This window comes from Gastrolobium bilobum, unplaced genomic scaffold, assembly GCF_033153095.1.
Source record: "Gastrolobium bilobum isolate Gb01-03AN ecotype WA unplaced genomic scaffold, APGP_CSIRO_Gbil_v1 utg10043, whole genome shotgun sequence".
NCBI classification, from domain to species: domain Eukaryota; kingdom Viridiplantae; phylum Streptophyta; class Magnoliopsida; order Fabales; family Fabaceae; genus Gastrolobium; species Gastrolobium bilobum.
In genome coordinates, this window is record NW_026897121.1 from 239,607 (window position 1) to 252,193 (window position 12,587).

At 31.4% G+C, this 12,587-nt stretch overlaps 1 protein-coding gene across 3 annotated transcripts; it reads right to left on the minus strand.

Annotated features, from left to right (window-relative positions):
- Positions 1 to 1,811: 1,811 nt before the first annotated feature.
- Positions 1,812 to 8,816, minus strand: LOC133304346 (metal transporter Nramp1-like). 3 transcript variants are annotated; one of them, XM_061504369.1, is made up of 14 exons: positions 8,772 to 8,816; positions 8,329 to 8,476; positions 7,303 to 7,381; positions 7,170 to 7,210; positions 6,358 to 6,436; positions 6,144 to 6,248; positions 5,898 to 6,007; positions 5,526 to 5,707; positions 5,366 to 5,435; positions 4,370 to 4,543; positions 4,089 to 4,193; positions 3,540 to 3,671; positions 2,667 to 2,762; positions 1,812 to 2,370 (listed from the first exon to the last, which is right to left on the minus strand). In XM_061504369.1, the coding sequence occupies exons 2-14, from the start codon at positions 8,446 to 8,448 to the stop codon at positions 2,023 to 2,025; spliced, it is 1,641 nt and encodes a 546-aa protein (XP_061360353.1). In that variant the 5' UTR covers positions 8,449 to 8,476; positions 8,772 to 8,816; the 3' UTR covers positions 1,812 to 2,022. The 3 variants fall into 3 exon arrangements, with proteins under 3 accessions (XP_061360353.1, XP_061360352.1, XP_061360354.1); XM_061504368.1 differs by having other exon boundaries at positions 8,715 to 8,814; XM_061504370.1 differs by lacking the exon at positions 8,772 to 8,816 and having other exon boundaries at positions 6,766 to 7,210; positions 8,329 to 8,349.
- Positions 8,817 to 12,587: the final 3,771 nt, after the last annotated feature.

Consider the following 12,587-nt stretch of genomic DNA (forward strand, 5'->3'; position numbering starts at 1 on the left):
ATAGCCGTAATGTCTGGATATTTCTCATGCATGATAAAGGAGAAACGTACTTCCACATTCGCAATTTTTTAACATGGTCTCTACTCACTACAAATCATCGGTGAAATGTCTTCAATCCGACAATGGCTCTGATACCATAACAAAAACTGTTTGAATTGAAATGCACACTTTTCATTTACAGATTGCAGCCTTAAATAAAGGCTTGATTACAAAAATCAGAATCTCCTAATAAAGGCGCCTTAAATAAAAAGGCTTGATTACAGATGATCAGAATCTCTTAATAAAGAGCAATTACAAACTGATCAGAATCTCCTAATAATCATAATATATTAAGAAAATCTCCCAATAAAGGTGCCTTAAATAAAGGCTTGATTACAGATTGTTACAGCTTTCTTGATACGCCCCCTCAAGTTGGAGCATGGAGGTATGAAATGCTCTCCTTGGGCGAAAACAATTCCAATCTTTACTGTCCAAGTTGGGCATTTCATACCTCCATGCTCCAACTTGAGGGGGCGTATCAAGAAAGATGTAACAATCTGTAATCAAGTTTTTATTTAGGGCACCTTTATTAGGAGATTCTGTTAATATGTTAGGATTATTAGGAGATTCTGATCAGTTTGTAATTGCTCTTTATTAGGAGATTCTGATTATCTGTAATCAAGCCTTTTATTTAATTCTGATCATCTGTAATCAAGCCTTTTTATTTAAGGCGCCTTTATTAGGAGATTCTGATTTTTGTAATCAAGCCTTTATTTAAGGCTGCAATCTGTAAATGAAAAGTGTGCATTTCAATTCAAACAGTTTTTGTTAACGGAGGAATCCAAAATTCTTGAGATTCTTTTATCAATAGACCAAGCAACAAACCACAATAAATGAATCGACACCACATCTGAATCCAAAATCTTAAGAGAGCGTTTAGTATAGGAGATATTTTTTTATCTGGAAAAAAAGATTTCTGAGAATATGGTGGAAAATATTTTTTCCCGGGTAAGTTACAAAAAAGTGTTTGGTAGGCCAAAATTTTATTTGAAAAGTTGGGTTAATTTTACTGATTTATATTTGGTTTGTAGTAAAATATTGATGAAAATTTGAACCAAAATGACAAAATTATCCATCATTTTGACACATATGTTATTTTCTTTTCAGGTCATTTACCAAATGAAAACATGTTTCCCAGTGTGGGGAGAAAACAATTCCATGGGTAATGTGGAATTTTTTTTTGCCAATGTGTAGTTCAAAACCAGATTGATGGGAAATAAATTATACCTAAGACTTTTTTTCTTTTAGTCATGCCAAACATGGTAAACTAATTTTCTCCATCCCAAACAACCAGGTCTATAAATCTTTTATCCTCACTTAGTTCAATTCTAACCAATATAGAACTTCTTTATAACTCACACTTAATATTTCTGGTTATTCAAACCTTTGTTTCACTTTCTTATGCAAAAAAAAAACAATGAAGATTATTTGTAGCTTGTGTATGAAAACTTTAAGCTGCAAACCTTGATAGCAGGCAACAAGGCCAAGTGCAATCTATAACCATTTCCATCTGAATAGGGGTCGGGGACATCCAACAACGTGGGGACAATAAGTGACTTTTAGTAAGTTCAATTATCATTCTCGAAATGGAAATTTGCTTACACTTTAAAAATCCCAAATGGTGCCTTAAACTTTTTTAGAGAGGCAGCTTGGACACCACGCAGTGGTCCACTATTTTCATCCATGGTCCATTCCAAGTAGTTCACTACGAAACTTTATTTTGGGAGAAAATGGGATATTCCAGAAAGAAAAATACAAAGATAATAGTACTTTAATGTGGTATGATAGGTGACAATAGGAAGAGTCGAAGATAGGACAAAGGGTCTTTCTACACAAATGCTCACTTCTATTTTAAGAAAAAAGCTGTTAAGATAGGCATTACATTTAACAAAAAGTTGCATTCTACAGGAACCTCATGCATCACATGCAGTTCCCACAAACAAAAGCTTTAATAGGTGCTAATACAACTTAATCAAATATTTCTCATTCAAGTTCTGCTGCTGGACTACTTCTTTGTGGCAGTTGCATGCTTACTATGTCTTCTCTTGGGAGACAATACATTGATCCATTGCCTTGTTCATTTGCCATTTGTTGATCTTCTTCCGGTGTAGTAAGTGACAAAAGGTGTGTAGCCTTTCTATTTTTGCGAAACACTAGATATACAATACCAGCCAAATATACTGCCACACCCGAAAATCCTATTATCCCGAGAAACACCTTAGCAACAAATTTTAAGTGGCTATGAAGAAGCAAATTGACGAAGCTATCTAATAAATAGTATATATTTATGGCCATGAGGAGGAAACCAATGATCCAAGTAACAGCCGAAATCTGCAATTAAAGAATTTATAGAAAATCTTATATCAGATAAGATGCAGAACATAGGTCTTTTCTGACATGTAACTTTGGTGCATGAAGCAATAGCAGCTCTTTTAAATTCATTTACTTCAAGAATTATGGCTAATTGAAGTGCAGGGAAAACAAAAGGGGAAACTAAGTGTCTCCAGTCAAATTTAAGTAATCAGTACATGTGTCTTTCTTGCTTTCAGAGAGCATATGTCTGACAATGATTCTAAACATTTTGACAACATTTGTGAAGCTGGTAATCAATTTACCAAAAAAATTACCATGATCGAGTTGACATGTGTTCCCATCTTGGTTTTGCTGCTAGTGAACTTGAGGAGAGGAACCAAAGCAAAAGGAAGCTCAAATGATAAGATCATCTGATCAGCAGACATAGAAGAGCTTCAGCACAAAATATAGCAGAGACCCATGTTTGCATACAATCTTACAGGAATTATAAAATGATCCCATGTATACAAAATTGGAATATAGTTTCTCATGTTGCATGAGACAAAATTATCTCATGCACACAAAAAAAGTAAGTGGAACCCACTTGTTTTCTTTACATTTTTATGTGTGCATGAGACAAAAATGCAACATGAGAAATTATATTCCCGTACAAAATTGTTCACAACAGAAAAAAATGGTGGATATCAGCATATGTAACTGTATACAACTGCATGAATGGTCCTATAATCCTACTTATACCTTTTTGAAATCAGATAACGCAACCAGAGCAGTTATGCTAAGTTGTTAATACGAGTTGTTGCATCTCTTAAATTTTGGGCTTGGCACAATATAAAGTTACCATTTGTCTCCGAATTAAATCATCTTGTGTATGATAGAATTTGTTGCAATTTGTCTCTGAATTGATACATCTTGTGTATGATAGAATTGTCCAATATTAAACCCACGAGAAAGGTTAAAGGCTAATAAATGATGATATAACATTTTTTGACTATACTGATGATATAACATTGTTTCTACAGTACACCATACATGGGATGCAATGTATTCGAGTCACAAATATGAGAAACTTTCATGAACTTATAGCATGACAATTCAAACAACTTATTCACTTTAGTACCAACATATTTCCAAGTGAAAAACTTAGGATTAAAAAAATTAGAGGGAGCCTAACGGCAAGGTATTCTTACTGATGCAATTATTATGAGCTTCCCAGCTCCAGAAGAGCCACCAATGAGTGCAACAGTCAAACTAGGAACTATGGCAAAGCAACGAGTTAACAGATTTCGAATCCATGGCTTCAGTCGTAAATGAAGAAAACCCTGAAAAAATTATGGGGGGAAAATGCAAAGTAGAAATAGCATAAGATAAACAATGCTCAAAGTGAGTCCTTATCTAGGTGAATCAAAGGCAAATTTCATAATTATTAATCTCAAAGCTCATTAGGGACCATTAAAGCTCTTAAACGATATGAGAGGTTCATTGAACATGAAAATACAAGAATAGCAGCTGCATAGCCTGCCTTCATAATTTAGTTTGAAGAATTATTACTGTTCCTTCTTTATTTTTTATAAGAAAATGCAAATTACAAAATGCTGTACAAGGAGTTATTATGATTGTCCTATGGTAAGATATATCATATAAACTAAATTACGGTTTAATAGTATCGTAGATGAGCAAAAGTACTATTTTTTATGCAAAAAAATGTATATAAATAATAATGATAATAAACAGTATACCTGCATGACATACTGCCCTGCATATGTTCCTGTTATAGTGGAACTTTGGCCTGACGCGAGCAAAGCAATTCCAAATAGTTTTGAACTCCATTTGCCCAAGACATTCTGAGTATATCAGAAATTATCCTCAATGACTTTATGAGCACACTTTCCAACAAAATTGATATATGAAATTCAATGACTAGGTAAAATGTGATAGCATCAGTAAAAAAATAAAAAAAATAAAATTCTAACACTATAATATACACAGGGTAACAAAGACATATCGTGGCCTCACTTACTCTTAGTAGAAAGGAGGCCTTGTTCAAATCCAAATTCTGACAGTTCATCTGATCTTCTATACTCAAGTTTGAAGAATTGCAAACTGCACCACTTACGGAGATAATAGAAATATTTATGAGGAAGGCCACCGTAAGAGCAATGGCACTTTCTATCATGTAAAATCTGCAAGCGTCCTGTCAAAAGAAAAAAGGAAAAAGAAAAGAAAATTAAAAAAAGCAATGAGTGACTTCAGATACTGCTTTACCATAATTTAAACTTATGCCAAGGTTTCGCATTGCCTGCTGTTGACAAAGTTAGAACCTTAACAAGACCTTCCAAGAATAATTCAAATTCCACTTTGACCGAAAAATGAAAAGTTAAAAAGTATGAGTTGTCAAAGATAGAACAATATCTCTTCTCTTTGAAGCACATGTCAATATACAGCTTAATGCTGTATTACTGTAGAATCTTATTTTAAAAACTGCATTATAAAAAAATAAAGAAAACAATGGCTTGTGAATTAATTATTAAATTATTATATGAAGATTGGTTTTATATCCCTAGCATGCCCCCTCTTGCCAGAGTCCTTTAGGTTTGAAAGTGACCAATTGTTAGGGAAGATTCAAAATTAGTTTTATGCCTCTAGCAGCTTAAACCACAAGATAATTGAAAAGATGTAAATCTTAACCAACATATTTGCAAATACAGGTCAGATAAAGACAATAATACAACTATATCGCAGAGAGCAAGGGTCAGATATTTTTAGAAAATAAATTAATAACTTTACTACATCTTGAACAATATAATACTGTTGAAGAACCTAATGCAAACAGGAAGGCCTCAAGTATCCACTGATTTTAAATGGATATTCAAAGTAGGCCAGATAGTTTGGGATAAAGATGATGTTAGATGGTGATGTTGATTCTAGGTAGGCCAACAACTTGGCAACTTCAGTGACATTAGAACTAGATCTTGTAATAAGTTTTAATGCATGCATAAAAGAGATAAATGTTTACTTTGACTCCACGAACTGATCGTGGTATTTTTCTAGAAAGCACCAGTGCTGAGTGGAGGAAGAGATTGTGCCTGAAGAAAATTCATAAAGAAACATAGCATTAGATCACATTAATGGAGAAAAAAATAAATAAATGGCTGCAGTAAACACAAGGAACTCACGGCATAACCATAGCCCCAAGAAGTGAAATTGCAAGACCAGTAGCACCACTCCCTTTAAGATCTGGAACAAAAAGACCCTTCGTAACTTCTCTCGCATCAGGCTTTGCATATCCAAGCTCAACCATAAAGCAAGCAGCAATTGTAAATACTAGAAATGCAATAACAAATTCAAGTTTCCTAACCTGTTAAACAACAACAAAGAAAAAGCGCTCATATTATTGTGATATATACATATATATATTAAACTACTGAATCATGGAAGGACAACCGTAGATTTGTTCAGGATATGTAAATTTATGTGCATCCTTTCAAACCATAGCATGATATCAGGTAACCATGGGGGAGATGGTTGTATGGAATACAGAAAACTACCCCATATTGCTGTAATGCTAAGAGGATCAATGTGCTGAATCCTGTCAGAATAACACCAATCCAAACAGGTATGTTGAAGAGCATGTTCAATGCAAAGGCTGTACCAATTACTGCATACAAAGAGTAGAAAAGCAATCTTAGCATCCAACTAAGATCAGCATAAAAAAAATGATTATGATAGGTACCACTTACATGTAGTACAAATAAATTAGCAACAGTTCAAAAATGCTAAATTCACCCCTATACCTTCAGGAATGTCAGCGGCCACTATGGCAATTTCAGCAATAAACCAAAGGATAAAGTTGGGCCCCCGAGAATATTCATTTCTACAATGCTCTGCTAAGTGCTTTCCTGCAAATAGCAAATAGAATTTTGAAAGAATTGATAACAAAAACAAAGGAAAATTAGCAACCATACCTATACTGATCAAATTTATTAAATTGATTATCAAATCAAGTACCAGTGACAACCCCAAGATTGGCTGCCATTGATTGAATTATAAGAGCAGCACATGACGCCACCAAAATGATCCAAAGTAACTGAAAAGATAAATGTGACAAAATATAAACAGGAAGACTTGAGCATAGCATTCAAGGACATAATTGCTAAGTGTACAGAACAATCATCAATAACAAATAACTGAAGTACAGAACAATCACCCCAAGGATTTAACTAGGATCTGACTGCATCATTGGAGGCATAATTAATAAGGACACCAAAAAAAAAAAACATCGTCCAGCTCAAAATGTTGACCTATTTTGTAGAACACAAATATAACAAATAATTGCTTGTGGCTTTTACAAAATGCCAATTGAGTCAGGTAAAGTGGCTGTTAGAGTATAATATAAATCATTAAAGAGGCCCTTACCTAATAGCTTAAGTTTTTGGGTTGAAATGATTCTTTACATGGTATCAGAGCCTCGGTGTCCCAAGTTCGATCCTCGCCGCCTCCCATTTTTTTTGTGGAATCTCTTAGCACAGGTAGGCTGGATCTGATGCATCATCCACCTCTTAAGTCCAATGGGCTCTCTTATGAGGGGGCGTATTAGAGTATAATATAAATCATTAAAGAGGCCCTCACCTAAGCTTAAGGTTTTGGGTTGAAATGGTTCTTTACTGTGGCAAACGGTGAATAATGGGCAACCAAGTATACATGCTACATGACTTCAACATCTTAACTTTATATACCAGTTCAAGACACATGTAGTCTAAATTGGAAACAAAATTATATTTCAAAGCTGAAGCAACTGCATGAAAATACACCGTAAATACCTCATATTTATATTGTGCCCCTGATTGAAGATCTGTCTCAACTGCAAGTTATTGTAAAAATACAATAAGCATATCTATATTAGGAATATATTTCCATCAATTTCAGAAGAAAATCATGAATAAGTGATCTTACAGTTTCCTGGGTCTATATATGCAATGGAAACAAGAAACCCAGGCCCCATGTATGTAAAAAAGTTTTTCCAGCTTCTATTCTGCAAAATAGAAACATAAATAAGTGATGGACATCAAGCAAACCTCAGTTCACGCCAATTAACGTATGTGAGTTAGTGGAATGTACTTTGCAATCAAATCACTAACTCAGAATGCACCATTATTAAACCACAAATTCGAAAAAAAAAAAAAAATTCAAATTAAAAAAAAGGTCATGAGATCATTTAATTTGAAGAGAAGCCTCGGCACAATAGTTGGCCAGATTCAATTTATTTAATCATTCATTTACAAATACAATGTAAGACTGTGTACTATAAACCCACACAATGAATCTAACCCTTCCCTGAACCCTACACATAGAGCTTTATAGCATTGTTGACCCTTTCTCATCCTTTTAATTTCATGAAGTGCCAAATGAAAAAATGATTTTTTTTTTTATTTTCATTTTAGTCAGAAGTCAACTCAATTTAATTGGAAATTTGCTAAGCTACTAGGACTCAAACTGACTAGAAATTATCTATTAACATTACATCACAATAGTTGTGATCCTGTAATAAAATTATGATTCATGTCACTATTTGAATACCACAAACATTTTTAATATCACTCTTTTTTGTTTATTTGCGATTTTTTAGTCATTCTAGCGAGTTCGCTTGTGTTCAATTCAATTCTGTTACTCATACATGACATAAGAATATCACAGAGTTACTCTTAAAATTAATTTTATTTCCTTAAGTCGACTCAAACATCTATTTTCTGCCACTTTCCGTGTCGCATCTTTTCAGTTCCATCGTAGTCATAAAATGAAATAAAATAAATTAAAAAAATTTAGCATTAGCATATAAACAGAGGATAAACCATCCCGCTCTGAGATAATAAATCATTAATCTTAAAGCAATATTCGTCCATGTCATACTCATACAGGTTATTTAAACTCAAAGCAAACAACTCAGAAGCTTTAGGAGATTAAATGTAAAACCAAACTCACATCAGGGACAATAATTTGATTAGTATCCGAGTTTTCAATCAGCGGCGAATTCGAAAAGCTCCCGTTACCGTTGCTCACAATGAATTGCGGTTGCTCAGAAGTTGAATCGGTTGTAGCCATAATCTCTTACTCTTTTTTACACCCAAAACTGATTTAAAAAAAAAAAAAAAAACAAAGACAAATCTTCAGTGAAGTGATTACAAGTTTTTAGATTATTTATAAAAAAAATAAAACAAAATAAAATAAATATTTCTGAAAAATAAGATGAATGATAGAAGGAATGAAAACTCAGAAGAAGCAAAAGAGAACTTGGTAGCAATTGAAGAATGGAAGATTCAGAGTAGTTGTCATTCAGAAGAGAAAATTGCAATTGCATAGATAGATACCAATAAGAATAGGTTCTGAGCAGTATGTATGTATGTATGCAGAAGAACACCGCCCACCTTTTTGAAATACAACACTCTTTTCTCCGAGCTGCTACTTTTGACACTGTCCTGGAATTTGGCAACTCTAGTTCTTATATCACCTATTAGGGAATAATAAATATTTAAATTTTAGTAGAGGCAGTATATTATAACAACTAATAATTAGTTTTACTATATTAATAATGTTACTATTAATCAATTTCATCGTTAAATCGATTGTGTTCACCTAACGATTATATTTATTTTCTTGATTCCCTATATTTAATGTAAAAGCATTAAATATAAAAAATAATAATCATACAAAGATGAAAATAAATATAAAATGTTAAATATGAAAAATCATAACTATACAAAAATAAAAATAAATATAACCGTTGGATCAATATAATCAATTTAACGTTAAAATTAATTAATAATAATATTAATTAATTGTTATAATATCTTTCCTATTTTAGTGTTATTAAATTGAAGCGGTGACTTGTATCTTATTCAATACCACATAGTACAGATGATTTGGGACCATTTCAGTCATTCACTTATAAATTAATCTCCTTATTTTATAGATTCATTCCTGAAACAAAGTAATTGTTTATGGGTATTGGTATTTGTCATTTAACTTTTTGTGAGGTTTACATTTTTTGAAAAAAAAAAAAAATTACAGCACGTAAAACAAATCTCTTACACAATCGTTTTTCTTATGACATAACTCTTATAAAACTCTTATTTATATCATTAAAGTAAAGGCCGAACCCACTCACTTTTTATTTTTCTTAAGATAAACTATATAGGTATTCATGGGAGGCATTTTGTTTCCAGCTGGTTCAGGAATAAAATTATAAATCTCTTTTACAGATGATATTCGAAAAAATCGAACACATATTCTTATATTTATCTTTATCTGCTCAATTTTCATATGGAGACTGAGCTACTATTATTTAGTGTTATCCACCCACTTCTTTATATACACATTGAACAACTTTTATTTCAAACTCATTGAGGAAAAATTTAAACTCTTAAAATAATAATAGTGAGGGTTAGGATATTTCGGTGTATATTTTTTAGGACATGATTCTTTGAAATTGGTATCAAATTAAAAAATTTGATATCAAATCTTAATCGTTAATTTTTGGAAATCGAGATTATATTTATTAATTAATTATTAATTTTCAATAAATTATAACAATTAAATTGATAAGATTTGATGTCAAAAAATCTTGTACCATTTTTTTAATGTATATTTTTGTTTTTTTAATACCGTTGATTATAATCTCAATTGACTTTTTTATTATTAGATTATGATTTAACGATATTAAAAAATAAATAAAATAAATAGACATAAAAAGATAAACATAATACCTACCCCTGATACTTAATACCTGCTGATTTCTCTTTATATTTTAAGGTTGTTTGGTTACCGTCGTCATATCACGTGTATCTGTTTCTTTCTCTATCTCAGCAATTTGTTCCTTCTTCATACTATTATTGAAAAGGTCACGTGCAACATGGAGTCAGATCAGATCCTCACTGTGAGGAAATTTTCTTAGCTCTTAACATTAAAAATGTAAAAGAAATTATGACGATGATACTAAACGTATACTCAGTTATAAGGTCTAGTCAAAGAATTTATTAGTAGACTACTTGAATAAGATATTGTTTCTTCATATTAATTTGGCTTAGGTGAACTACCCTGCGTGTGTTTTGAAAAAACTTCCGTGTTTCATATATAAGGAAAGAAAACTGGTAAACATTTGTGACGTATATATTATGCAAACGTTGCTACCTCTTACGGGAAAGGGGAAGAAGCCATTTGCGAACTCGTACATAACATATATAAAAAGGAAAAATGTCTATCATTTAAGGATGGTCCTTTGAGATAAATGTAATGTATTTTTTAAAATTTGAAATTATAAATTTTTCTCTCCACTCTCTCTCTTTCATAGTTTATTTCTTTATCTCTCTTAAAAGGATATAAGTGTGTGTCCTTTTAAAGGACACACACTTTTCCCTATATAAAATATGGTATTGTTTTTCATATTGTCTCATATAATAAAAAAAATAAATGAGACCCACTAAAAAAAGAGAAAAAGAAAATAAGTTAACCATACCTACTTTTTTTGTGTATTACATATTATAAATTATCTCATATAACATAAAAAAATAATAATCGCATAAAACAATTACTAATCTGTAGGTTACACATGTGTTTTACGAAATTTAAATTATATATTTTTAATATTTTATTTTTCCAACACACATAATAAGCTTCAGTTCTTGACAATAAGAAATAAAAAAGACAACGATATTAAATCTTGGGAAAATTAAATGTTTAAAAAAATGTCACGTGACCTACAAATAGTAAAAATAACATAACAAATAAGTTCATTCTATATATATATATATATATATATATATATATATATATATGAGACATATAATATGGAAAAAGGTCAGATTTTAAATTTGACACCTCATCTCATAGCCGTTAGATCAAAAAAGATCAACGACTTTGATTTTTAAGCATGTGACAATTTTTTTATCTAACGGCTATGATGAGGTGTCAAATTTGAAATTTAACATAACAAATAAGTTATATATATATATATATATATATATATATATATATATATATATATTAAAAAATTAAAAAATGGTATTCAGTAAAAAAATAACATAATAGATATAAGTCGTTTTCAAAAATAAGTAAAAAAATGTTGTCTTAGTTGTAATTTTGTTAATGGAGTTATTCCCGTTAAATGAGAGTGTTTATTCTCGTTTTTTTAAAAAAACAAAATTCAAGTAACTAATTTGATTTAAAGTAAATTCAAAATTAAGATTTTAAATCTCTTTTTAAAGATAATACTGAATAAAATCGAACACATATTTTTATCTTCACTGGTTAATTTTCGTACAACAACTGCACTACCACAATAAATTTATTCTCGTTCTAGAAGTATTGTCTTATGTTCTGTTTTACTCCTTTTTATCGCATTTTATAAGAAAAGCAGGCGCAGGCAAGTTGCCACGCGGACAAAATCTCAACTGTGATTGGTGGGACCCTTGTGGTCAAAGTTTCTAGCATTCTAGGTTGAAGTACAGTGTACGTCTGTAAGATCCTCTGGGTCCTACGTCGTCCTTGTCCTCTGCTTTCGACACGTACCACGTTTCGATTCTTTAAAAGGGAAAGCTCCAGCAAAACTCAATGGACGGCTGATATTATAGGTATCTATACTTTGGACAAATCTTTAGTGCTACCGGGTATTTCCTTTTTTCAAATGTGAAAACTTTTATAACATGACTGAAAAGAAATTTGAAAAGTGGAAGAAAATTTTCCACATTTGGAAAAAAGAAAGTATCAATTTGGATACCTTTGTAGCATTAAAACTTGGTTTTTTAACTTTGTTGTCCCTCATTAATTAATTAATAATTATTTTGTTCTTTATCCAGAATTATTTATCAACATGTCCCTCTTTAATTGATTAACTTGAATATTTAATCGATTAAATGATCAAAATAAAAAAAATAGTTGACTCGAGATTTAATCGATTAGATCTCCCTCTTTAATAGATTAACTTGAATATTTAATCGATTAAAACTCATATTTAATCGATTAAATATCCTAAATGAACGTGAAAACATTGATTGAATGAGACAAACAAGGAAAACTCGCTACGTTCAAAGAGGATGATGATTAAGGTTTAGTTTACTATATTGATTAAGTTTTGGCTGCCCCAAGTGTTCATTTGAAATCTGTCTTACTTGCTGTGAAGAAATACGAAATGGAAGTATTTCACCCCAGTCTGAATTGAAGTTTGAATATGTTAATAAGGGCAATTA

What these genes read in the sequence shown, in the direction of transcription:
- LOC133304346 (XM_061504369.1), bottom strand. Translation starts at nt 8,448, where the DNA reads ATGGCTACAACCGATTCAACTTCTGAGCAACCGCAATTCATTGTGAGC. An exon ending in GGGCACAATATAAATATGAG is followed by an intron (nt 6,437 to 7,169) that starts GTATTTACGGTG and finishes TTATCTTTTCAG; the next exon opens with TTACTTTGGATCATTTTGGT. An exon ending in CAATCTTGGGGTTGTCACTG is followed by an intron (nt 6,249 to 6,357) that starts GTACTTGATTTG and finishes TGCTATTTGCAG; the next exon opens with GAAAGCACTTAGCAGAGCAT.